At 42.0% G+C, this 27,538-nt stretch overlaps 1 protein-coding gene across 1 annotated transcript; it reads right to left on the bottom strand.

Annotated features, from left to right (window-relative positions):
- Positions 1 to 186: 186 nt before the first annotated feature.
- Positions 187 to 16,275, bottom strand: klf3 (Kruppel like factor 3 (basic)). Its single transcript, XM_069666231.1, has 6 exons — positions 15,971 to 16,275; positions 7,967 to 8,027; positions 6,922 to 7,456; positions 5,969 to 6,116; positions 2,395 to 2,561; positions 187 to 2,300 (listed from the first exon to the last, which is right to left on the bottom strand). The coding sequence occupies exons 2-6, from the start codon at positions 8,006 to 8,008 to the stop codon at positions 2,119 to 2,121; spliced, it is 1,074 nt and encodes a 357-aa protein (XP_069522332.1). The 5' UTR covers positions 8,009 to 8,027; positions 15,971 to 16,275; the 3' UTR covers positions 187 to 2,118.
- Between the last annotated feature and the right edge of the window lie 11,263 nt (positions 16,276 to 27,538).

The raw sequence follows: 27,538 nt of genomic DNA, 5'->3' as shown, positions 1-27,538 counted from the left end.
CTTTGTTCCCTCCTGTCTCGATCGTTGCTTGTGTTGTATTAACTCTCAGATGTACGTTGCTTTGGACAACAGCATCTGCTGAATGAATTTGTAACAATGTCACATTGTAACATGTCAGCAAATACACACGCAGGCAAACACACAATTTAAGACACAGCACTCCATTCTGCAAATATTATCAATAAGTTTATTAAGTGGTATGAATATTCTGTTTTAAAATAAATGCAACATTGCAGATAGACCTGTACAGTTATATGTTCACAGTTTAACATGTTCCCTTTGAATTGCCAACGTTTAGATTAAAAAAAACATAGAAATGTATAATATCCATTATTATGAGAGTATCAAAATCATGCTTAATAAAACCTTTAATTGCCCTTTCAGTCTAATAATCAATTATAAAATATATAATATATATTACAACTTATATTTGCAGAGATACAAAACATTTACAAGCAAAAACCGCAAAGAAAATCCAGGTGTAAATGCAGATCAGTTGAGCTGCTACATTCGGTGCGTGTGTGTTTGTGTGTGTGTGTGTGTGTTTGTGTGTGTGTGTGTGTGTGTGTGTGTGTGTGGATAAAAGAAGGTTTTCTTGGCATTAATTGATCACAAGAATTACAAACCAAGACCCCTGTGAGGTGTTTTTGGATCAAACTGACCAGCAGATTTATGAATGAAACTGATGTGATTAAAAAGTTTGGCTTTGGGAATGTTTTATAATAAAGTGCACATTGAAAACATGTACAAAGACGCTATTAAACAAAACTATTTTGTTCTCCAGAAGCTGTAAAAACAGGAAGTTGTGCTCAAAAATCGTGATGTCATTTAAAATATAACGGTGTAGTCGGAGTTTATTTACTTTCTAATGACCTCTGATGAAGAAAACAGTTGGATAAAATGTCATTTTGTTTATATTGGTTGCGTGCTGGAATAAAATTCATCAGCTCTGGATACATAAAAAAGAAAGAGCGAATTTCCCTGCTTTGCACTTTGTGTTTTTTTTTTCCTATATAAAAGTGTCATACAATGAAAAATAAAATTAAGGCTACCACGGTGTCACATCACAAACCAAACAACAGCTCATAGATACATTTACTTGATATAAGACATAAGATTTCATTGCTTCTACCCTTAAACCAACCGAGTGGTGTCTTTTCCTCACTAACACAATAATGCCCCTGTGCAGCAACTTTCACATTTCTGAATGAAAACACAAAAAACACTTCACTCTGACAATGAAAAAGACCCAGAGTTCCCCCCTCCCACACGTTTTCCCCTCCTCAAAATACCAAAGCACACCAGACGGAGGCTGACCTGCTTTTAATAAGTGCATGTTTTCTGCTGAGTGTGCCGTTAAACATGTGCGTTTATGTACAAGAGAAAGCGAGCATGGGCTACCAGTTTCTAAATGTCTCTTCATGATGGAAGCTTGTAGAGGCAGATGAGGTGTGTGGTGCTTTTAATGTGGCGATCCATAAAGGAAAGGTTAGCATTAGCGTTATGACACTGGTAGCTGATGAAAGAAAGCTTAAGTATGTGTGACATGATGCACAGTATGAGCGATTTGATACATTCTGGAAAGTTTCACATTATATTGGCCTAGCTAGCAAATTACATGTGTGTGTGTTTGTGTGTGTGTGCTAAAGTCCACAATCTTAACTTGCGTGCATGCAGAGAAATAAGGTGATGTTGCAAAAATAAGCTCGAGCATGCCGTGTGCGGGTGATAATGCAGTTTGGTTCTGCAGCCACAAGATGGCGCTGCTCTCAGGCCAGCTGAGATGCTGCTGCTGCCTCTTTGTAAAAAGTGTCTGAATCTTCCTCAGCTGTAAAGAGGCCTCTTTCAACAACCTTGTGACTACTATGATGACAGGAAAATGTGCTGATGAAAGATCTGCAGACAGGATCAGAAACTGGCAGACGGTGTGATGGTGAGACAGGCTGACACCGGCTCACACTCAGGCTAATGAGGTGAAGGGGTCTTAAACTCGCACCCTGAGGAACACCGTCCAACGTGTAAAGGTCAGCTTCTTAAAATCTCCCCCTCAAGTCAAAGTGGTACAGTCCTACGCTGAAACCAGCACCGAGTTCCTCTCAAGTTTCCTGATGAGCTGCTTCACACCAGGAGGTGGCGTTTCTTGTGCAGTGCCAGGTGGTCTGATCTGGAGAAGCTGCGCTCACAGTCGGGGCACTGGAACGGTTTGACTCCTGTGTGCTTGCGGAAGTGTCTCGTCAGCTCGTCTGAACGGGCGAACTTCCACGTGCAGCCTTCCCACATGCACTTGTAAGGTTTCTCACCTGCACAAAGAGAAGAAAACATAATGATTATTAACTAAAAGGCTCATAAATATGTTTTGAAGAGGGAACTTTGTGCATGACTTAAGACTCGTACCGGTGTGTGTCCTGCGGTGAGCTTTGAGGTGGGAGCTCTTTGTGTACACTTTGTTGCAGCCGGAGAAGTCGCAGCGGTGAATTCGCCGCTTTTTCAGCGAGTCGGGGGAGTCAGACGGGAGAGGATGCTGTGAGCCCGAGTGGACAATTACTGACGGGTTGTTTCCCCTAAAAGAGACACAGAGAGGAGATATGATGTTAAGAATTGCTGCTGCTGCTTCATCATCTGTCGTCACATATTCAAGGACAGGGCACCTCCCTTCACCATGGTGAAATCTGAAGTTAAATTCGGTTGCAGCGACTCTCCAATGCAATAACAACTTCTAACAGTCAGGAAGTTAAAAAACACCTCCCGCCTTTTCTCGTGCTACCACGCCTGTGCTTTGTCCTGTCGCCTCTCTCTCATGTATATTCTAACAATTCAACCTTTCAACACAACATTTATGGGAACTTCGCTGACTTGCAGCTGAAATTGGGAAAATAAGTCTGAAAACTGTGAAATAGAAGATACAAATGTGCTGCAATCTTTCCAGTCTCAACCCTAAATTTAATGAGCCCGAGCAGATTGGGTTTCTAACACTGTGTTTGTGTATGTGTGTGTGTGTGCGTGTGTGTGTGTGTGTGTGTAAGTGGCAGTTAAGAAAATTAAAAGAAGAGAAGAGAGTAGAAAAGCAATGTTTTCAAGTTTTAGGTCAAAACAAAAAAAACAAGAAGGAGTTGTTTTTCTGCACTATCATTAAAGAGTGTGTGTGTGTGAGTGTGCGCGTGCGTGTGTGTGTGTGTAAGTGGCAGTTGAGAGCAGGTGTCGAGTGTTGAAATATGAATCCCTCACAGATCAGTTCTGCGTAAAGGAATGTGCTGAAATCCCCCGCGTTACACACACACACAGACGGGCGCACACACACTTAAGCCGACCCTTCACTTCACACACTCCGTCATTATCACACACACTGAGCAACACTGACCCTATACATAAAGTGTATTTACATTGGTGATGTGTATGTGTGTTTTGACAGGAGAGGTGAAGACAGATAAAGACACACCCTTCTTCTTTAAAGGTTGGCAACCACACACACACACACAAGCAAGAACTAACTGGCAACATTCCCTCACAATTGCATGTATTACAACACCTCAATTGTCTTCAAGAAAAGCCGTTATTTTGTAGAAGTAGGTACAGAGGAGGAGGAGGAGGAGGAGGAGGAAACAGGAAGTAGAGGAGGAACGGGAGGAGATGAGGGAAAAGGGGGCCAGAAGACGAGGGAAAGAAGGAGCGGGAAATGCTGGACAATGAGCGCAAAAAAAATCACGAAGTACAGAGCGATAAAAGAGGGAGAGGAGGAGGAAGAAAAGGGAGGAGAGGAGGAAGAGGAAGGGTGTAATGGCTGACTGGAAGGTGATAAGAAGACACGGGAAGGGGCCGTAACGGGAGGTGTGGCGGATTGAGGAGACAGGAGATGAGAGAATAAAAGACACCACAGTGGAATGAAGGAATCTGACACACCTCGCACAGAGCGCAGTCAGCAGGTAGCGCGTTCACGTGTCTGATGACAGTTGTTGCGTTACTGGTCCTCTGTTATCTCAATTACAAACTCATGACTAAGCGTCTTTAAGCTAAACTTCCGCTCGCATGAATTCCTCTGCTACAAGAAAATGAGGCAACAGAGCTCGTGCAATCTGTGCATATTTCCCCAACGAGTTTTTGAACGAATGAAAACAAATTGTCTTCAAATTCTACTGGATAAACCAGAAGTATTGAACTACTCAACCAAACGTCTAAATATTTTTTGCATTTATGACCTTGGGACGCGAGAGGGTCGACAGGAAACGTATTACAGCCAAACAATTTACAAAGTTAAGAACCAGTAATGTATACTTAAATATATCCATCTGTGCCTTCCTGTTTTCCCAGTCGCTTCCTTTCATCAACACTTTCTAGTACTCGAGTCAAGAGCGTGGGAACAGACTAGCATCAGTAAAACATGCATTTCCTTCTGTCCATTTCATCCCCAATTCTTGAGAAGTGGATGTCAAAACACTCAGACAGTCAGACTGGAGACAAAATGACCAATTAGAAATTACTACTGAAATAGTTATACAGTATGACTGAAAGCAGGGACTCTAAGAGAGACTCAAACTGATTGAGAGGTTTTAATGAGTGCTTATGTGGGTATAAGTGTAGCGACTATGATGACACCGACAAAACCGACAGCCGAATTATAATACAAAAAGTAAAATTTATGTCTGACCCTAACTCACCCTCTTTGTCTGAAATCCCGCCACCCGACTCAACAGCTAAATAAAAGTGCCAATCACAGGAAGTGATGAAACCATAAAAGGAGTGCGACAAAGCAAATGATAATCAACATAGAAAAAAAGCACATTGTGGCTCCAATGAGCAACCAAATGTTAGAGTTGGACTTCAAAGTTAAAAAGTGGGTATTATGCTGTTTCACATAAGACATATATATAATGTTACAATGTTGGATGTTCAGACTAAACGTGGGTGAAGTTTCAAATCTGCAGGTAAAAGTATGCTGGAGTAATCCCCAGGCTTCTCAGCTCAGTCTGCAGGCTGCTGTGAACGCCAGGTTTCACACCGTTTTTTCTACGCTGCTTTGTGAAGTCACAAAGTGCAGCCTCAGCAGGCTTTGGAGAGCTGACCAATCAGAAGAAAGTGGGCTTGTAGGGGCGGGGTTTCTTAAAGGGACAGAGCTGACTGAGGCGTTTCAGGCAGGGGCTGAATGAGGTCCTGCACAGAGCACCAGTGTGAGAAACAAGTTTTTTTAACTGTGAATTATGCTAAGCTACTCCACAGGTATCACAGAGTGAAATATGAAGCTTGAAATTAGCATAATGCTCCCCTTTAAAGATTTTTAGTCTTTGGATATTTCCTGATATAAAACTTTTTAATTCATTCATGTTCCTTTGAATTAGTGAATAAAAAAACAATAAAACAAAATTTAACACGTGATCAATTTGAGAAGCGTGTTGTACCCCATGCAAACTGAATACATGTTTAACAAGCATAATCACTGTAGGGGAAACAATTACAAAACAAAAATAAGTTTGTTAAGAATTACTGCTGCATGAAAAGGGAAAACTTTCCCTAAAGTGCCTAAATTTAAGACAAAAACACATGGCTCTTCAGTGACAGTGATTTTAAAAACTGTCATTATAAGAGCCTCACCTGTTCTTCTTTTCTTTCCAGCACCCCAAAAATCTGTCAGTTTTGTACTTTAAGTGTTTTTGCTGCCTGAATTAACTTAGCAAACCTGTAATTTGAGCTCATTTTATTGGTTATGGTGACCTTTATGAATTATGGTAATTTAATTTGCCATACCAACCTCTTTGACAGCCATTGCACTGAAGTTTTTGGTATCAGTACCAGTGTCTCACGATCAAATCATACTCGTATCAAAAAACCTCAAACCACACCAGCCCTGCTCTTGGGACTGCACCTACATTCAAAAAGTCCCAACAGAAACTGGTAAACAATAAGTCTTTCAACTCCAATTCCATATAACGTTAAAGGGGAAGTTCTGTAGCAGACAGTGCAACAGTGTGTCACTCACCCGTACTCGTGTGGTATCCTGATGACTGATGATTTCATCTCATGGCTGCTGTGGAGGTCATGAGCGAGCTCAGGGCGAGGCTCTGTTTTGATTGGCCGGTGCAGGTCGTGGGCATCGCCTCGCAGCTCCAGAGGCTTCACAGAATGAACTGAGTAGAAAAAAAAAACAGATGTGAGCTGGTCAGTTTGTTCAGCATTTTTTACATGACTACTGTTTGATATCTTTGACTTAAATCTAATGTAAAATAAACTGACAATGTGCTTCTGTTGCTTGATCCACCACTGTGGTCCAGAGTGCATTAATTAACACACTCATGCTCCCCAGGGGATCAATCCTTCTTTTATCTAGCTGCGTCATCAGGTTAGAACATATATTTGTACAATTAGCAAATTAGCATGCAACTAAGTAAACATCATACCTGTTTGCATCAGCGTGTTAGCATTGTTATTGTTAGCATGCTAGCATAACGAACATGTTTTTAGCTTGAGCACTGTTGTGTGTAAGTAGAACCACACTAACTGCTAGCATGTCTACAGAGTTATAGGTTTGATTGTTTTTGTCTCATTTTCTATCTACTTTTTTTACTTAGGAATATTTGTAGATTTTAATGTTTAATTCAAGTTTTAATTGTTTTCAATTGATCTCTTTTTGTTAATCTGTATTGTAGAGTTAAAAGACTGTGTCCTCTGTAAATCTGTGACGTCCAGCCAACCACAGACATAACAGAACATGAAAAACCATGGCTTCCCTAATAAAGAAGAATCTGCTGAACTTCTTCTTCTAAGAACAGAGGAACTGAAACATACTTCCTCATTCTATGTAAAAGATATAAATATCATAAGAAGAAAGATTTTTGCATCTGTCTTTAAATAAACTATCAATATAAAATGATATGTCGGTTAATAAACTGTAAATCTACTGAACTGAATAGAAATGAAGGATTAAGGCTTCACCTGTCTTGTGATCTCTGCTTCGATGATGGTCGTCATCACCAGCGACAGGTGGGCTCACCATGATCGGCTGATGCAGGTGGAGCGGTGACGGGTAGAGGACGGACAGAGGCACCATGACCGGGGACACCATGACCCCTGACCCCTGGATGACCCCGGAGCCAGAGCCGATCAGTGGAGCCACCATGGTGGGGTAAGGAAGTGATGAAGTGGGCGGCGGGAGATTGTGGGAGGGCGAGGCGCGCAGGTGGGAGTGGGGGGGGGAGCAGCGGGGGGAGGCGCGGCTCGCCGTGCTGTAGGGGGAGGGCGGGGAGCTGCGTGAGGAGGCCGGGGAGGAGGCGGAGGAGCAGGGAGGGGAGGAGGAAGATGAGGTGGAGGAGGAGGAGCGCTTGCTGACTGACAGGTCCACAGGCTCCATCTGGGTGTGTGGGTGGGACTGGGTGAAGGCGTGTATGTGCGTGGGGTGGTAGAGGTGGGCGGGATGGGAGAATATGACTCCGTACGACTCAGGGGTTTTCACTAGCGATGAGTAGAAGGACTGTGAGAGAGAGAGAGGAAGAGGAGAGGATGCAGGAGGAGGAAGCAGGGAAGGGGACAAAAGAGCAGAGAGTCCGTTAAAAATATCCGCTCAGCTTTGAATAACAGGGAAACATGTTTCTGTGACACAAACAGCTACAGCCAGCCAAAAAATTTAACCCAGCACTGTTCGGGAGCAGATAACTGTTCAGTTCAGAGTGTGTGTGTGTGTGTGTGTGTGTGTGTGTGTGTGTGTGTGTGTGTGTGGTGATTAGCCTGGCAGTGTTTGTACTCATTGTATGCAAATGTCCACTGTACAGCGGCCTGTTTGTCCAGGAAGAGCTGGAATGTGGGAACCAGTCTGTCTAGACACGTAGCAGGAGTGTGTTAGTGTGTGCGTGTGTGTGGGTGTTTATGTGTGTGTAGGTCAAAGTTACTGTATGACATCAAAAACAAGTTGTGGCATGTTGGGAGCACACAAAAACACACACAAAAGCACCAAAACTGAAACCAGCACAGACGTGTGTCTTACCGACTCCATGTCTGTCTTCAGAGGGTAATCATACATCAGCATGGCTGCTCAGGCCAGGCTCCTACAAAACAAAACACACAGACAGACATCATTACACACTGTTAAGAGATTAACAGCACATTTACACGCTTTAATCGATGTATAAGCTCAGTGAGGGTTAACAATGACGCCAGTCTTTTTGCGTAAGCAGAGGTCGATCAAACACAAGCAGATCCTCATGTCAAAGTATATAAATGTACAAATACTCCTTTATTATCTTTAGTTAAAGGTTGGACCTACATTTAAGGTAAATGTACTAAAGTTAACAAGGGAACACAAAGTACCTGTTTTGTAAATATCAATGACTGAAAGTTCAGTGGTTTCCAACCTCAGGGTTGGGCCCCTCATAAAGGACACATGATTAACCTGAAAGGTCGTGAGAGGTGAAATGTCCCTTTGGTGTAACTGCTAATCCAATCCAATCATTCAGACAGAATAAGTAACAAGTAACTGTCAAATAAACGTATTGCAGTAAAAACACAATATTTCCCTCTATAAAGTGGCATTAAAGTAATAATCTCAAAGATTTTCATGTAAATAAATGTCTGTTAAGTCTCTATCTATCGCTGAATGAGGTAACACAATGGTGATTGAGCCTATGGCCCACTGATGAAAGCCTTTGCAGTATTACAGATTGGGTGTTTGTGGCGACTTTCGCGGAAAAAAAATCACAAGCGGCGCTCAGTTAGTGACGCGTTCTCCATCACCCAGCAGTGGTTGGTCTGCCAGAGAGGGTAGGCGGAGCTAAGGCTGAACAGACAAAGAAAAGATCGATGGCTACAGATACAACTTCAAAAATAAGTGAAAATCCAAAGAAAAAGAAACAAACTCGACGCTCAGATGAAGGCAAACACCGCCAGCAAGGAAGTTGACAAAGGGAGCCAGCCGTACACGTCTGGTGAAATTGGGAAGTGTCCTCCCACAATTGCCGTATATCACCAGTAGATGGCGCCAAAGAGAACAAAACTGAAATTTTTAAGTTTGTCCGTTTAAATATGGCATTAAAGAACAAGTACCTCAGAACCGTACTCACATACAGTACTTCATCTACTAACATTCCCCCCTTGTTTTAATTTGTCACAGTTAAACCTATAATTTATACAATTACCGACTTTTCAAGGCAGAAGAAAGGTAAAAAAAAAAAAACTGCCTGGGAACTTTTAAAGTGTTGCACACACACACACACACACACGTTTAAGAAGTGATGAAAAGTAAATCACACAGAGGGGAAAGAGAAGACGAGGGTCTGCAGATAAGTATAGGTGCCTGTAAAGTGTGTCTTTGTGTGTCGCTCTCGACCGCCCTTCCAGTAAATCAAGTCAGACTACAAGCAAACATATTTTTTCTGTCAGATTTGACACAAAATCCTCCTCCTCACTCCTTTTTTTTTACAACCACAAAGTCCTGGTTCTCACACTGCCAATCGTCCGTCTGAGAATTTGTCAGGTCGTGTAACAGAAACTATTAACGGCGTGGGTGTCGCCTGAAAGTATCTGCTGCTCCGACATATAGACAACTTAACGACGGGTTGTTTTACGATACTGTGAGGCCGTTACAGGTGTGATGTGGCTAAAAAGTGGCCTGTGTCAAAGACTAGACGGTGATAACACACTCACACACACACGCACACACACACTACCCATTGAGGTGTGTTGGATCAAAAGCGTGTGAGGTTTCAAAGGTGGTTCCAGTTACTTCGGCTTGTCCAGGTGCAGCTGCGATGACTCTGTGTTTGTGCGTGTGTTTGTAAGGCCTGGTTGTGTGTGTGTGTGTGTGTGTGTGTGTGTGTGTGTGTTCTCTTGAGCATTTAGGCAACATGAACTGTCAAAGAATGTACCCTGAGGCCGTTTGTGTGTGTGTTTGACCTGATTAAAGTCCACAGTCTGGAGACATGTTAGCCTTTAATTATTAACAAATGAGCAAGAACACAGGCAGTCACACCCTAGCGCACACACACACACACACACACACACACACCGGGAGACCAATAGCAGAGCAGGATGTTCGCTTGCTGGGTCAGGAAGGGTGTGAACATGACGACTGAAGCCTCGCCCTTCGCCCAGCTCAGAAGAAACAAAGAAACTGCAGTCAGGTGGTGAACTGTGTGTGTGTGTGTGTGTGTGTGTGTGCTTGTGCTTGCGTGTGTGTACATATGTCTTTGAGGGTAATCCGGGTTTGTATTGTATTATAGTTCAACCAGAGGTCAATCACTTGTTCTATTGTGGTGGTGAATGGCACACAGAGGTGACAATACGAGCAGGTATGAAACAAACAGAGAGATCAAGAAACAGGATCGGGACAAAAGCAGCAGCTTCTCAGTCTTCCAGGTTACGGTGTAAACACGACATTAGGGTGTTTTCCCTTCAGACAGGAGGAATTCAAAATGTCCAAGAGACTGATCCAAGTGTGAAAGTCCCCACGCACACCTTGCGTCTGGTTAGAAATCTCCCGCAGTAGCAGCCCGATAATCAGAAGAGTGTGACTCTGCGAGCGCATGAGTGATTGACAGTTCAGTCACTTCAAAGATCCATCAAAGTAACACACGTGTGTGGGCCTCCTTTGAACTGAAATATAATACATGCAAATGATGGTGTCACTGCGGGGCTCAGCTTGAGGGAGAGTTACACTTACATGTGTGTTCCTCTCCACACATTTGTCATGTGTGCCTCTATTTGCATGTGTGTTCACATGCTGAAGAAAAATGGCATCATTAGCTTAGTTATCAGGAGTTCATCTCTCATAAAAACTCTAAGGAACCCCTGCAGCATTTACTGAACATTTCAGTACAAAAAAGAGCACATGCAGTACCGGGAACATACCATTCCTCTCACAGCTCTCACCTGCTCACATGAGGGTGGGGTTGATTTATGTCTGAGACACAAAGACATGTTACATTTAGATAAGGGGGTTAAATCTGGCCATCATGGGTTATTCTGGTGATGGAGATCTGGGTCACGGAGGTATTTCATGTTGTGTGTTTTAACCTGCATGGAGGTGTGTGCCAGGTGGTCGGGGTTTACCACATGTGGAAACGAACAGCGGGGAGTTATAAGGCAGCAGGATGGTGTGTGTGTGTGTGTGTGTAGGAAGATCGTCCTTGTGAAAAAGACAAACTTTCCCTCGGGGTGTGTGTGATAAAAAAAAAGGAGAACACACAATGAGAGACAGAAATATTAGACAATTACAGGAAAGGAAGGTAATATGGAGCAAAGACAGCTGGAGCCTGTTGGTTTGAGTAGGAATCAGTGTGTGATAGCCATTAATCAATTTGTCCTTTGACTGAAAATGAGCTCATCGTTTTAGCCATTTAAAAAGTCAGACTTTTTTTAGTCTTATGTGACAGCCGATTTCATATTTTTTGGAGGGTTTAAAATGCGATCAAGTGATGTTAATATAAAACAATAAGTGACACTTTACATATAGAGCAGGGCTAGACTGTACTCTTTATATATTATTTAGAGACCCAACATTTATCCACCAATAAGCAAGCAGTTCACAAAAAGAAATAACTTCCTTTTAACTGACAGAAACCTCGAGCTGGGATGGGTCATGAATTTCGAATATCGTCTCACCTTAAAAAGAGCATTTTATCAATGACTGTATGGCTGTTACCAGCACCTGGTTGTAATGCGGTACTACGGTGGCTGTGGTGCGTCTGAAAGCTGTTTGCTAACCGCCAATCGCATAACAAAAGAAGAAGAAAGCATTAGTGCCAGGTGTCGGTAAAGCGGGTGTGGCGCTGTGAGATTAGGAACCGCAGAAAAATGCAGCCGACAAAGGGTCCTGAGTTAATTTCCTTTGAAGAAATAAACGAAAATGAGGTCAATTGCAAACTTTATATAATCATTAGTTGCAGCCGTAGTTTAGTTGCATCTATCCTGACAGATTCTGTTTTATTTCTGATCAGATCGAGGGCAACAACGTCTTCCTCTGAGAGAGAAACCAGACGGCTGTCCCCCGGAGTATTGCCTGTTAGAGATGTTGCCTGTTAGGACGCACATATATACTGTACAACTGTGTACTGCACCTTTATGGTAACTTAAGTAGCTCTACCTGGGAGCATTTTCTCCCTGCGCTCTACATGTGGGCGTGTGTTTGTGCATGTCAAGTGTGGTCTGCAAATATTGTCCTTCTAGGTCAGTAGAGCTCCTGTGTACTCAACCCAAACCCACTCAGCAAACACGTCCTACACCTCTCTCTCTCTCTCTCTCTCTCTCTCTCTCTCTCTCTCTCCCTCCCTCTCCATCCTCTTCCTCACTCACTCCTCATCATTCGCTCACGTCTTTACAACTGCTTTCATCTGAACCACACACACACACACACACACACACACACACACACACACACACACACATAGCCCCGCACTCTTTTCTCTCCATCTCTATGAATGATATAAAACAACATGACTGAAGGGGAAAATATTGTGGTTTGTGGAGTCCCTGGCTACTGACTCAACCACACACACACACACACACACACACACACACACACTTACATACTTACACACACTCGCAGCCGCACACCAACTTTCTGCTAGCTCAACAGAATACACACACTAAATCACTAACGGACGAAATTATTACAGACACGCACATATGCTCGAACATACACAGACACACGCAGAGCTTGCACACACACAAACACACACACAGCCTGTAATGGCAACAGGCTGGAGATGATGAGATCACCAGAGAGAGCAGAAACCTCCAGACAACAGCTTTGTCCAAGAACACGCCGCAGTAGACACACACATACACGCACTTAGAGCTTTCAGCGGCTGTTTCCGACTCTTACGCCTCTCCTTACTGCCTGCTTTACCTCTTCAGCTTCACCTCATGTCAGTGCTGCGCTGTCTTACACCTGGCTGTCATTTAAGATCACAAATTGCAGACTCAAACTGGGAAAGGAACATCATGTGAAAACTGTACACACCTTTTTATCTGTTTAAACGCCTTAGGGAACACATGGACTATTCCCAATTTACACTCCCAATTATGTGACTCATCAGGTGGCGGGCTAATAATCCAACGTTTAACTTTTCCTTTTTCTCAGCGCTTGTTTCTTTTTGCTCCACACTCCTCTTGCTCAAATGTACTCCTTCTTTCAAGCTCTTAACCCCCACTGCACCTCTGTGCTCCCTAAATTTAAACCCTTTACCCCACTTCCTACTCCAGAGCCCCCTAATAACCCCTAATATGCTCTGACTTTGACTCCTCTCACTTTAAGGCCCCTTGCTGAAGCCCCCTAGCTTTTTATTTTGGCTCCCTTTTCCTTCATCCGAGCTTCCTAGCCCTCTCCTCCCATTTTTTACTCCCCCAAACACACACACACACACACACAGACACGCAGGCACATAGCCCCTCTCCGCTCCTCTCCAGCAGACTGTGGGGCTGCAGGCCCACAGACCTCGGGGGGAAGCCAGAGGGGGCCATCAGCGGGGGAGAGGAAACAGGATCCATCATCACACACACACATGATGAGTACACACAATTTAAAGACACACCGGGGTTGACATAAGGCTCAAGCTCGCACACATACATCCACCTCGAGATGTACTTGTCAAACCGAGCGAAGTTTTGAGTCTTTCCAGACGACCGAGGACAGCGGGAAGGAGAGAAGGAGAGAGGCTGCCAGGGAGAGAGAGAGAGAAGCGGAAGCCCTCAGAGTTTAGTCTGACTGTTATTATTTCCACACTGTGTGATGGGTCGGGGGGTGTAAAGAAGAGGAGGAGGAGGAGGAGGAGGAGGAGAGTGAAGCCAAATGGGGGGTGCTGCTGCAGGGGGCCTGCGGTTTCCTGTCTACTCACCCCCCCTCAACACACACACACACACACACACACACACACACAATCCTCACCTCCCTACCCAAAGAATGAGAGGAGAGAGGGGGGAAAAGAAGCAAAGAAAACAGCCGCTCTGACCAAACTATGTCAAAATGGAAGTGGAAAGAACGAGCAGGAGACAGAAAACGGGGAAGAAAACCGAGCGGGTTTCGACCAAAGTATGACAAAACTTCAATGAACCTCAAACATGGGGAGGGGGCCGGCGGTAAGGAAGAGTCACAGTGGCTCAATCCAGTGGCTTCAGACGCACTCTGAGCTCCTATGTGTGTGTGTGTTGACAGGACTGTGTGTGTGCGTGTGCGCTGGCACACATGTGATATTGTGTAACGAGGTACAGCTTTTTACGTTTATGGCTGTCTGTCGAGCAGAGTGTCCTAATTTCTTTAACTTCTACCGGAGAATCAACAACAGTTCATCATCCAGGAGTTTAATGTTTAGCCCTAATGTTCCCTGGGATGTGCCCTTTGAGCCTTGTGTGCGTGTGTGCGTGTGTGTGTGTGTTCACACTCCGGAGCATTTTGTTCCACCAGATAACATCAGCATGTTGATTCAGGAAAAAAAAAAAGGCGTAGGGGTGGGTGGGGTATTTTGGGCGTGTGTGCCTAAGTGTGTCAGCTCTACTGAGAGGCAAATAAAAAAGAAGATTAAATCAGGTCAGAGGTCAACTCATCTTCTTCCTTACAAACTTTTTCAGAGTGAGAGAGGAGTGTAATGTAAGACAAAGAGGCAGAAAGAAAGAGAGAGAGAGGTCGCCCTCATTCCACCCGTTCACCCCCCACATCCACATCCCTCTCTCCTCCCTTCTCTCTCTCTCTCTCTCTCTCTCTCTCGGCTCTAAACAGGATAAGGGCTTCATATGCCAAGTGGAATGTGTGACGCAAGCCTCAGCCTTGAAACAAAGCACAGGAAACAGGGAGAGACAGAGACGCAGAAACACAGAGAGAGAGAGAGAGAGAGAGAGACGGAGAGAGAAAGATGTGTATTGTTAAGGATACAGTTAAAAGACAAAGAAGCTCAGGTGTGACTGGATGTTTGAATCTATAGCACACATACACACCTGTCACATGTGTGTATTACTGCACTCAGCTCTGACACTATGCACTTACACTGAGGTTCATCTCATCTAATCACACACACACACACACACACACACACACACACACACCGCACTGCTTCATTCTGCATCAGATTCAGGCTGCCAATGATCAACAGCTGCCAAAGCAATAAAAAAACAATATATCAAAGAGTCTGTGACAGAACATCACAAAAAAATGTGGCAATCAAAGACTTGTTTCACTTTGATCATGCAAAAATGACAAATACTTGCTGATTTCTGCTTGCATAAGTGAATATCTTACCATTATCTGACAAAATAAAACACTTCAACTTGTAGTGACATTACTAAAACTGAACAATCAACCTATTTATAAAAAAAAAAGTAAACTGAGCCATTACTGATCACAACTATTGAATAATAGTATAAATCTAGACCCTCTGAATCCAGATGAAGATCACACATGTGGACACATTGTTAAGTGACATTTACGCTGAAAAACAGAGAAACTACCAGCACAGACGGTGACAAATCACTATGACAGAGTCTCCCAACAGCCTGAATTTGACCTCTTTTTAATTTGAATAAATTAAACCACACTATGATCTAAAAAAGGATCTAAAGGCTATAAATAGCATTGACTCTTCGCTACCTTACTGTTGGGTTACATCAGTTATCTGCCAGCGTTACGATCATAAGTCATCAGGACAAAAAATATGACGCTAATTTTCGTCTTTGTTCAAAATAAAAGTCAACATGAAAATGTTGATTTCACAACAAGAAAAAAATACGCTGTAGTATACCTGGTTAGCTAATTACGCTACTTAATTAGACACAAGCAGCTTTATCTCGTTAAAAACAGTCCCGCAACTCTGAATTTATGGACTTCTCCTCCTCACAATAACTTTAACACAGCACAAAAAGACCACATTTAACCTTTAAGAGACCAGCTTTTACAGGCTTCACCACAGTTCATCCGATAGGACATAAGAGCAGATAACAGGGGGGTCTCACTGTAAAGAAAGTCCCCACAGGAAGATTTACAGGAAGATTTCAGAGTGAAACTTACTTCTCGGATAAAGTACACAGTCCAATCCTTGAGGAGAGACGGTAGTTTCACAGCTGCCTTTCTGGACGGCAAAAAGAATAAAACTCAATTAAGCAACTCTTCTGAAAAAGTGACGCAGGCGACGCTCAGTCCTCCGCTGTGTCACTGACATAAGAAAAACAACGAGACAGCGTCCAGTGATCGATGGCTCCACAAAACTTCCCCAAGTTACGAAACTCTCCCTCTCTCCCTCTCTCTCTCTCTCTCTCTCTCTCTCACTGTGTGTGTGTGTGTGTCTGTGTGTGCGTGAGCGTCTCTCTCCGGTTTTGTCGTTTAGAAACTGTTGCTGTCACATGATCCGCTGTCTGTCTGTTCTCTGTGGGGTCGGGCCGCTGGGCGGGACCGGGGCGGGGTGGTCCGGCAGCTCGTGCGCGTGCGCGTGCGTAAGTTTGTACGCGCGCGTGTGTTCTAATTTTCTTTTCAAGTTCGGAGTAGACAACAACTTGGACTCAAGCCACAACAGTCATAATCTTTTACAACATCACCTGCTATTAATGAATCAGCGATCCGTACAAGTGTAATGTTTTCTAATTTATTATTAAAGATTAAAGATTCAGTAAATAGAAGTTTAGCCAAGAAGTAGAAGAGCCAATATTTTATCACATAAGACATTATAAAACACAGATATTAAAATAAAGTTTAAATTTTTTTTTCCCACATATTGCTCAACCCCTTCAGGGAAATAGCAAAACAAAGTTTTCCACTCTTAAATTTAAGTAAAGTGTGATTTTTGATTATAACATTTTAACATTTATTTGGGGAATAAATTGTCTTCCACCATAACTGATATAACGATATCCAAGGTCCCCTTTTAGTTGATTCACTCAGTACAACACATATAGTATATCCCATACTATATGTGTATATGTGTTGTACCTCATTCCTCTCCTTCAGGGAACAGAAGTTATAGTCATAACATTTCGTTATGTACACTGTCATGAGTAGCCAATGTTCTTAATTGATACAATATAGCAAAGTTTCAGGAGCAGGACCACACCTCGACCGGCCTCTTCTAGCATCCCCATAAATTCACACCCAACCCACTCCTCCTCTTTTGCTCTCGCATTCTGCACCCCTCCCTCCCACCCCTGCTCTTTTTCTTTCTTTCTGTCCTCCCATCCGTAGGGCCTTGTGGGGGTTCATCGTGCCCGGGTGCTACTGATTCCCAAAGAAGCTTCCCGAATACCTTTAAGTCCAAGCATCATTATCATCAATCTTATTCATCAATAAATTGTTTAATCACATCCTGTTAACAGAACTTTGCTAACAGTAATTATTATCAGCAAATTTAGTAAAGCTACTCATTTGGCAGGCATAGCCACATAAGGAATCTAATTTTGGATGGATGGTGAAGGGTAGTTAAATATAATGTTGCCTATTAGATGACCTCATAGTCTCTTAGCTCATCATTCAGCGAACACTTCACTGTAACACCTAATGCATTTTAATATACAATAGTATGTTGCTTAAATAGGCATTTGAGACATTAGGCCTGATTTATTTAATGACTACAAACATTCCTGATGTAGAGCATTAATAATAGGTTGGACTCACTTCTCTCTCTCTCTCTCTCTCTCTCTCTTTGTGTGTGTGTACATATTTGTGTTTAGAAGACAAAGGGTGTGACAAGGAAGTAGTTTTTCCAAGAAGGTACTGTGTAAGTGTTATTCGGGGAGTGAGAGACAATTAATTACAGAGCCAAGAGTACATCAGAGATTTAAAAATGTAATGCGAAACATTTGTCACGTATTATTTGAGGAAATACTTTTTGACTCTGTGGTGGTTACCTGCAGTTTAACTGACCGTTGGCACTGATTCAGACTGATGACATTTGTCACGTATTACTTGAGAAAATACTTTTTTCTGTTTGGCTGACAAACTAAAACCAAGTATCAGGACTCATCAAACAGTTTAATCATCAGTCTGAATCAGTGCCAACGGTCAATTAAAATGCAGGTAACCATAACAAGGTCAAATTACAGTTCAATTAAAAAACTCATTATAAAATATTATTGCCATTAACATTGAATAAAATGACTCAATGTATCAACACCCAACTCATGCTTCAGGCTTTTACACCATTCTTTCGGTTTCCCGTGTGACTGGACCGTAAAATAAAGCAGTTTTACAATTTACAAGCATCATTGTCCTAATATTATTATGGGTGAAAAATCTTTGAAGTGCATTCAGAAAACAGGTGATAGTATGAATGTTGAAAATACAGCATAGACCAGTGAACACATTTTTAATACTCTGAATGAGACAACATTAAAAAACAACAATAAAAAACATAACCTGTAATAACAGATGTTCTTGGTCACTTCGGGCATCTGAAAACACTTCTTAAGCTGAGTCATGTTTCTAACCTCCTGATGAATGTAAGTCAATGTTCATGTTCTCTTTAAGCTCTGTTTTGGGTCTCCTCCAACTCTCCAATATGTTTACTAGCTAGTAGCTAACTGTGTCTGGTGCTGTGTGGTAGTGTACAGTGGATTTTTTAGAGCTTTGCTTTGAAATTACAGGCCAAAGGGTCTGACAGATAAACAATAACCTCAAATTCTTAATTAAGCGACAATACAGTTGGTGAGGCGATGGCTCGGTGGTAGAGTCAGTCGTCTCTCAATCAGGAGGTTTGATTCCTGACTGCTACAGTCACATGTCGAAGTGTCCTTGGGCAAGACACTGAACCCCAAATTGCTCCCAGTGACATAGCCATCGGGTATGATTGGGCATAGATCAGATTGGAGATTGGCACTTAGACCTTTGCCATCAGTGTATGAATTAGAGATAGACCGATATGGTTTTTTCAGGGCCGATACCGATTATTAGTAGTCAAGGAGGCCGATAACCGATATTTGGAGCCGATATTCATTTGCAGTGAAAGTGAAAATATTGGCGTCAAAATTTTGAATAATACAAACTCCAACACTTAACTTTGTTTAAATGCTTTTAAGCATATGTTTATTAAACAAACAAACAAAAAGCGCAGGGAGTTCCCAGGGTCAGCAGCATCTCTTATAAAGTTAACTGAAAATTTAAATAAATGAATAAATAACTTCCTGAAGTTTTATAAAGTAAATAAAACACAGTTAAATAAATTTTGCAAAGAAATGAACTTTTTCTTCTCTCCGCCGTGTTTGTGAGCACTCTGCACTCATATCGGCCGATGAAAAAAAAACAAAAACATTTTCATTTTTTTTTTAAAAGGCCGATGCCGATATGAGTCAAAGTGCCGAATATCGGTGCCGATAATCGGTCGATCCCTAGTGTGAATGTGAGTGTGAACGGGTGAATGTGACATGTTTAAAAGCAGCTTTGAGTGGTTGCAAGACTAGAAAAGCACCACATAAGTACAGTCCATTTACCATTTACCCAAAGCGGACTTGTAATCATAAAGTGTCCAGAGAGAAGACTCAGATTTTTGAGTCAGTGTTTGTCTGTCCATCCACCCATCCATTCATCCAACCACTCCAGGGGGAGCTCGGAGCAGAGCCGCTACTCCTTTGCATCTAAAAGAGCCAGTTGAGGTGGGTTGGGCATCTAATCAGGATGGCATTGCTGGGGAGAAGGACTCTTGGGCCACCTTGCTTAGCTTGCTGCCACCGCGATAAGTGGAAGATAATGGATGGATGGATTAATCAAGGTTGTGTTCTAGTGAGCTTATTTTGGAAAGTTGTGTTGTCATTCTCACTGGTGAAACTGGCTGAACCCTGGGTTAAACCCGGGGTTCCTTACAAAGAGCCTCTCTGTTTGTTTGGATAAAGTTGTACTTTTTTTCTTTCACTTACAACATGTTGTATAACCGTAATTCCTTTTTATTCTGTAGTCACAGTTGATACTTGTCGGATGATCGGCTGGCAGGTATCCATTATTATCTGTCATCGGGACGTTTCATACGTAATTACAGTCAACACTTCCTCTTTCTTTAACTTTGGCACGAGGCCATGGCAAATTGTAGGAGCCATAAAGCACTCCTACTGTGAGTGAGCTGATTTAGAGAACAACACAACATAGCAGAGTCCACCCTGTTTATTAGGATATCTGTGCATTATTGTGTAGGTATATAGTGCATTTTATGCCTCCTTTAATATTTTGAGAGAAATTTCTATTCATTTTTATACTTTTCAATACTTATTTCATGTTCTACAAACAATTTTCACCATAAAGAAAAATGGTCTTTCTCTATATTATTATTCTGTCTCTGTTACACTGGCCCTGTCCCCCCTGCTCCCTGTGCGGCGAGGTGAGGCTGTGCCGTGTGCTGCCGCCAGGCTCGCTGTTAAAACAAGGCCGCGATGATATGACAGCTGTTATTTCATGGATGGTTTCTACATCAGTTTAGGTGTCAGCCTTTCAAGTCTGAACACACATCCGCTTAGGCTTAGCCGCCTCCGTCTGCAGGAGAAGTGGAGCGTGAGACGTGGTGATGTCTCACAGTTCAGGATTCAGGCTGGTCGGACGGGGAAGTCACCGAAACTGTGTTTCTGTGTCAAAAATGACTAATGGAGACCAAGATGAGCCTGACTACTGGAGACACTTTGATCTATAGACAGAAACAAGACATGAGAATTCGCATTATGCAAGTTACCCGACAGGCAGGTCATTTTGATAAATTCCCAAGTTATGTACAGTACTGTACGTCCCTATTTCTGGTGGTCTGTTCTTTATGTTTTCAATATAACATCTTTGGGATTCATAAAGCAGTATTTGATGTCTGATTAAAGACGTGGACTAAATGTAACTTTACTTGATACAAGTCACTATTTACAAGATTAACAACGTTCAAAACAAACAATCATCCAAAGAATCCGTCCATAATAAGGTCCGTAAGTTCGCTTATGTGGGAACAAACCGGGGCGTGACCAAATTTATCAAATGTTTTGTACCATTTGAAGCCACAAAATTACCGGTACATGTACAAACGGTTATTTTCTAACCTTGTTCATTGCTATTCTTTACAATGATCAAAAACCAACACATCAGACTCTGGGCTGGGTATCGCTTTGAGTGATTACGATACCCGTGCCCATACCGTCCCCTTAAAGTGATACTGATAGTAATACTTCTTTGATCCGTCTTTTCATTCATGAGGCGCTTTATGATGTCACTTGGTTTCCCTGTATTGTCCTGATGTAATAATCCATCCGCACTTAATGAGTTTGTTTTTATCAGAGGCCTTAGGCGTTTAGTTTAGCCATACTTGGCATAGTTTTGCTTTACTGCTCACCTGCCCTCTTCCAGTAAATGTCCCAGCCCCCGGCCCACTACAGAGACTCTGACGGTTTTAGCCTCATACTGAACTGTTTAATCAACTGCCTGATTTTCCTCTACCTGCTGCATCTAAGTTATTGACCTATGATCCCTGCCTTAAAATGTGCTACATTTGGGTCCAAACCCCACCCGTTACAGTACTTCTTCAAACTGAACCCCCAACTCGTCACCACACTCAATTTTCAACACCCCAAAGTCTGTATGTGCGTAGCTGCTGCGGTTGTTGACCAGTCACATGATACATTAAATCAAGAACGCTTGAACGCAGTTTCGATATACTTGGTGATGGGTTCTTTCAAGTTATCCGTACGAGGGGTGGGACCAAATATCGATACAGTAATATATCGTTCTCCTGACTCATGCGATACAATTATCGATATTTTAATTTAATTAATTTACAAACATACGCCGCTCTAAACAGATTTCCCTGTGACTTTGACTCACCGTGTCACTACGTCATTAAATCAATTATCGCTGTCTCGTGATATTATTGTTATTGTTAGCCACGTATCGCGTATTGCATCGGAGTTACCCTGCGATTCTCTCCCCTTATCCGTACCCATACCCAGCCCTGTCAGGTTTGAAACCTTTGGATACATTTCATGTTGGCAAGAGCAACAAACATGTGATACAACTTTCTATCCCTTAAGAAACCAAGTTCTGCATATAATAATGTCTTCATGGCTAAATATCACAAGGATCACAAGAATAAGAAGGAAAATAGTCAAGTTCTTTAGTGACCCATATAAATTTTCATCATGTCTTTCACGCTTGTTTAATTACAATAAGTGCTGCTTTGAGCCACACCTACATAAAGCTGCCGATGAGCTCTAAGTTGCATCAGTCTTTCCTTGTGCTCTTCTCTTGCCTCTTGACATGCATACCAGCATGACGAGGATGACTGATGTACCCATATATGAAGATAGATGATGATTTGTGGCTTTCACCTTATCTCTGCGGAATATGCGCACATCTATATATCAAACATTATATCTGCAAGTAGACACGCACACGCAAACACCTGCGGTATCCTGCAGACATTGTTTAAAGCTGCCACGCCCAAAGAAGAAAAACGGGTCAGTATCACGTCACTACATGAAAAGTTTAATGTTTTACAAGATATTTTTCACGTTACAACACGATGTTTTCACGAAATACATACATGATTTGATGACGTTCTACTTAATGCTTGGGTTTAAACAAGCTGTTATGGGTCATGCGGATTGATATTGTGATAAGGACGCGTACACTTTTTGTTGTTTCTCAGGGTGCCAGCGATATGCTTCCTTGGAGATGAGGTATGAAAGTTTCGGGATTAAAGCCAGCAATGTTCACACCAGCATCCCTCACACACTCTGGATCATTCATTCCTCTCCCTCCCTCTCTCTCTCTCTCTCTCTCTCTCTCTCTCTCTCTTTCTTTCTTTCTTTCAGCATGCAAATACACTGCAGACAGAGCGCCCACCAACTGAATATTGAAAGTTCTTTCATTTTTCAGGACTTTTTCATTGCATCTTCACAAACACACATGCAAACACCATTTCTGCCTTTATACATTCATAATTATTTGATGGCATTTAGTGTGCAGAAAAGTCAACCATGTTGAGTTTGCATGCTACTTTATTGTGTGACTTCTCCTGTGTGAACACACTACAGCTAAAATCATCCTTGGAAATAGCTTTGATTTTGGACACCGTGCGTGTTTGTGCTGCTGTTTGTGGCAGTAAAATAAGACCCTCTCACTCTACAGGCTGTACATTCAGACCTCTTATCTACTGAACATGAACTTTGAAGGCCGATTGCGTCACAGAAGTGCGTCGAAGGCTGTCCCAACTCGAAGGCTCCTTCAGATGCGGCAGATAAATGCATCCTCCGAGATTCATTGCGGGCCAGTTCAAACAAGATGACAAACTCTTGAACGATCAGGGAATACACTTAGCGTTACACAAAACGAAAGGGCCCTTAAAACATCTTATATAATAATAGGTTAACTTACTCAACGTTAGTTATGCTAGGTAGTTAGCCCGCTAGCTACCTGTTGGTAGGCGACAGGAGCGGTATTTGGTGACGCAAACACGGAATCCCCCTGTAGACTAGACTGTCATATTTCAGTTCAGCTTTAACAGTCTACGCAGGCTTTGAATGGTGCATCCTCCGTAGACCGCCTCCTTTGATGTCTGCAGCTACACAGCTATTGATTCGCAATGCATGCTGGGATACCTGGCAACATGCACCAGGTTGGCGTTTTCACTTTTTAACAGCTTTTCTCTTTTATGTCATAATCATCCCGTTAAATTAAACCGTGTTATACTGTTAAGTATACCGTGAACATGCTCACACAGGTAAAATGTAATTAAAACCCTTCCTCAGTCAGTCAAGCGTTAGGTTGTATGTGTGTGTGTGTGTGTGTTTGCCTTCACAGTTATCTGTTATGTGATTATTTATTTTAGGTGGAATGTCGTTTTCTTTCTATGGAACCAAACACGCTTGTCACTGTTCCAGGACACCTGATGCTTTGCTGTTTAAAAATGAGGAGAGCCACAACAGTGTTCTTATCAGTGTCATTCTTTTAAATGGTGAGTGCACAATAAAGACTCCTATTAAGATTTAAGCATTGAACTCTTGGCCGAAAATAACTTTCAGGTCACTCACAGGGCTGACCGATAGAGACAGACAACCTTTCATTCTAATGTTCCTGGAATTCGAACCAGGAACTTCCACTTCACAGGAGAAATTTAATATCTCAATTTGAAGTTTTGAATAGCTTCCGCTACAACATAAAAAACTGCAAGTACACAACTCACTGAACCCATATAACAGATGTTTTTCAAAGAAAGAGTGCTCTACCTTTGCAGTGTGTGTGTGCTTGAGTAGTGTGGTTGTAAGGGAGGAAAAGAGTGCAGTTTGTAAATGTCAAGTTTGGCTGGAGGTGAGGGTGGTGACACTCACATAAACACACACAGACGAACACACACAAGCACACAACCTTCTGAACACATACAACGTAAAAACTTTTAGTGAATAAGCCAAACAAGCAGAGGTCAAATACAACTAATAATAAAGACTAATCATTTCAATCAATCATTAACTCTTTTTCCAGTTGACTTTAATTCACGCTTCAGAATTTGCAATATCAGCGCCAGTTAATCGCCTTTCCTGTGTAGTTTATTATCATGGATTTAAAGACGAACGATGTGGAATTGTGTTGTGAATTCTTTGAGGGCTTTTCAGAACACAATGTTTGTTATATCCTCCTTCCTGATTACATCACATAGGTCATGAAAGACAAGTTCTGATTGGTCGGGGGCATACCTATGGTCTGTTTGTCACTCAGCAGTCACAGCAGAAATATATCACTTTAAAGTCACCGAATCCGACACATTGAACTCATACTGTGTAGTCTGCTGGCATTAAGCTAAAGAAAAATATGAGGACAGGGCAGTTTGGCAAACCTGGTTTAACTTTTGCTGCAACACAATGTGACGCATCAAACACATGCCAGAACACATTCCTGGCAGATGAATGTGAACTGTGTATTTGCACTTTGTACCCAACATTAATTATGGCAAAAAGAAAAACAGACTCATCGGTGAATCTGCCATGACCGGATGGTTATCTGGTTTAAACCCAGCAGTCACAAACAAAGAACAATGAGGCTTGAAGAAACTGACAGATGCCACAATTGTGTTTCTTCCGAACAGGAACATTTTGATCATGATTCGCAAGATAGAAGCAGACATAGATTCTCTTCCTGCTCGTGCTGCTGTCAATGTCATCTCAGTTAAATGTGACAGAAGAGCATTAAATAGTGACATACAGCACTGTTGCTTAATTCAGAGTACATTTTTTAACACGCTCATAAACAATATTTTCTAAAATGCAAAACAAAGCATCCGTGAACTATGTGCAATGAACAACAACATCCGTGAGCCAGTGGGGCATATCTGCAATTACAGCATTATCTCATCATCATTTCATGGGTTCATGGTTTCATGAAAAACATTTCTTAGAATATGTTTCTTCTGCTTCTGAAATTGATCAAGTTAAAAGACTTAATGTGGCTTACAGGAGTGAAATGATTTTTCTTTATAGGTATTATAAAAGTAGAAATGTTAAAAAAAAAAGTTAAAAATTAAATTATATCCATTATATATCTATAATTAGAAGAGAGATCTATAAATAAAGATTGTTATAATTTCTGTTTACAATGACGTTGCTGATGAGGTGAATCATAGACGACAAGTTAAGAGAGTCATTAAAGAAGAATTAAGTAGTATAAGTATAAACGTAAGAATAATAAGCATACATATTATTTATTTCAAGAATATACAATTACAACCTATCATCTGATGAAAAGCCATCCAGGCTTATCATAATCATTCTTTCTTCAACTAAATGTATAGTTGTGCGGGGTGCCTGTTCAGCTGAGTTGGTTGAGCAGGCGCTCCATGTGCAGAGGCAGAGTCCTCGCGTTGGCCGTGGGTTCGGCTCTGACTTGTCTCACTTTGGTGCGTGTCATCCCCAATCTTCAGCCATCCTATCCAATAAAGGCCAATATAAAGTATTAAAAACAAATTTAAGAATTAATTTTTATTGTTAAGTTATATATTGTTTATATTATATATTGTTGTATTTTGAGTGTCAGAGCAGCCTGAGGTCATCTTGCAGGAATCTCCTGGTTGTCCTAGCAGCTCAGGCCGACATAGTCTGTGTCATTATTTTTTATAAAAAAGTATTTTTCTTGATATTATCTTTTTTTTAATCTGTTTTTAAATGTAGTTTTTTACTGTTTTAAATTGATTATCTTTATTGTTTGAGAGTATGTAGCCTATATTGGCCTGTGTGTCTTTGTTTTATAAGGTATCACTACATCTACAGTGTAAGGACTTTATGTGGTTTTGACTGAATTCAGCTGGATTTCTTGTCTGAAATAACTGTGACTACAGTGGAGGAACGTCAGTTCATACATGAAACACATACCAATACTGGGCTGGGTCAAACTCAAAGACTGCCTGACCCCTCTCATGTCAGGTCACACCCTTTCAAAGAAGTGTCACTGAACACTCCAAATGCTGTCTTGCATATCCTGGTTTTATTCTTTTTGCACAGGCTGACATGTTTCTCTTTGTTCCTCTTGGTTTCAGGACGCTTCAGGAAACAAAACTCATCTTCACCAGCCTACAGCTGCACTGGATTCAAAAATAACATTACACCTAACTGTTGTTTTATGCAACAGCGAGCACCCACTGTTTGACAGTTCACCACAGAGATGAGTAAGTCAAAGGCAGATGTACGGCTGTGTTTGTTTTGTGGTTTAAAGCCCAGGTAGGTCATTCATTAGGAACTACTTTCTGTTGTATTTCAAACTGTCTTTACAGACAGCAATCATTTGCACTCACACAAAACAGAAGAAAATCGATCCATTCTGACTGAATGAAGTGATTGGCTTTCCTTCCCACCTGTCATCACTCATACACGTAAGTATAATCTTCCACAAGCTAAAGCTAGTCTCACCAGAGTGTCAGAGGAAGGTAGTTGTAGCCAAGAAGAGCACACTCGTGTTTTCTGTGGTTGATATCTTTAAAATCTAGTTTACCCATGCTCATCCCATCTTTCATCTGAGCATAATTTGCCTAACCAGGCACGATTACATCTTCTGGAATGAGAGTCAGTGGTGCCAACAACAGGAAAAAGAGAAAATGTTGTTCTCTGGAAGGCAGAGAGAGTGACAGCAGCAGATGACTGATTTCACTGGAACCTCAGGCCTTTGAAAACATTTCTCACAGTGATATCTTCATGTCTGCATAGTTGGATTTTGTTTACCTTGCCTTCTTTTTGAGAATTTTTGCTAACTCTTGGCACCCTGATCCTCACTCACAGCTTTCCAGCTCAGCATCATTCCTGCGATCTGCTCCGTCACAACTCTTCTTCTTCTTATGTTCATAAAAGTCTGTAATAAACTGTTTGCTGGACGTTGATCAGGTTAATCTGTCGAGTAATGACCACTGACTTCACGTCGGTTAAAAGTGTCTTGGTTTTGGTTTTGCTCTCCACTGGCTGCACGATGTTCGTACATGTTGGGAAACAACAGGTTTTCAGCTGAGCTAAAGTTACAAACAGGCGCCAAAGACACACCTGCACCAGTCTGTGTGTGGATGGATCAGTCAAGCTGTCAATCGCTGCCATGGTCGGCGTAGTTTAGTTCAATAGCGATACATGTCAGTGTAGGACAGGAATCTGAATGCAGTTTTATTACATA

Source organism: Semicossyphus pulcher, unplaced genomic scaffold, assembly GCF_022749685.1.
Source record: "Semicossyphus pulcher isolate SPU_LCO1_2020_fin unplaced genomic scaffold, fSemPul1.0.p SCAF_17, whole genome shotgun sequence".
Taxonomy (NCBI): Eukaryota; Metazoa; Chordata; class Actinopteri; order Labriformes; family Labridae; genus Semicossyphus; species Semicossyphus pulcher.
Note: the sequence above shows the minus strand (reverse complement) of the source record. Positions and strands in the feature narration are given on the sequence as shown.

Excerpts from the sequence above, each read along its gene's own strand:
- klf3 (XM_069666231.1), bottom strand. The coding sequence starts at position 8,008 with ATGCTGATGTATGATTACCCTCTGAAGACAGACATGGAGTCG. Across the intron at positions 7,457-7,966 it reads TGAAGACAGACATGGAGTCG|TCCTTCTACTCATCGCTAGT; the intron begins GTAAGACACACG and ends TCTCTCTCACAG. Across the intron at positions 6,117-6,921 it reads AAGCAGAGATCACAAGACAG|TTCATTCTGTGAAGCCTCTG; the intron begins GTGAAGCCTTAA and ends TTTTCTACTCAG.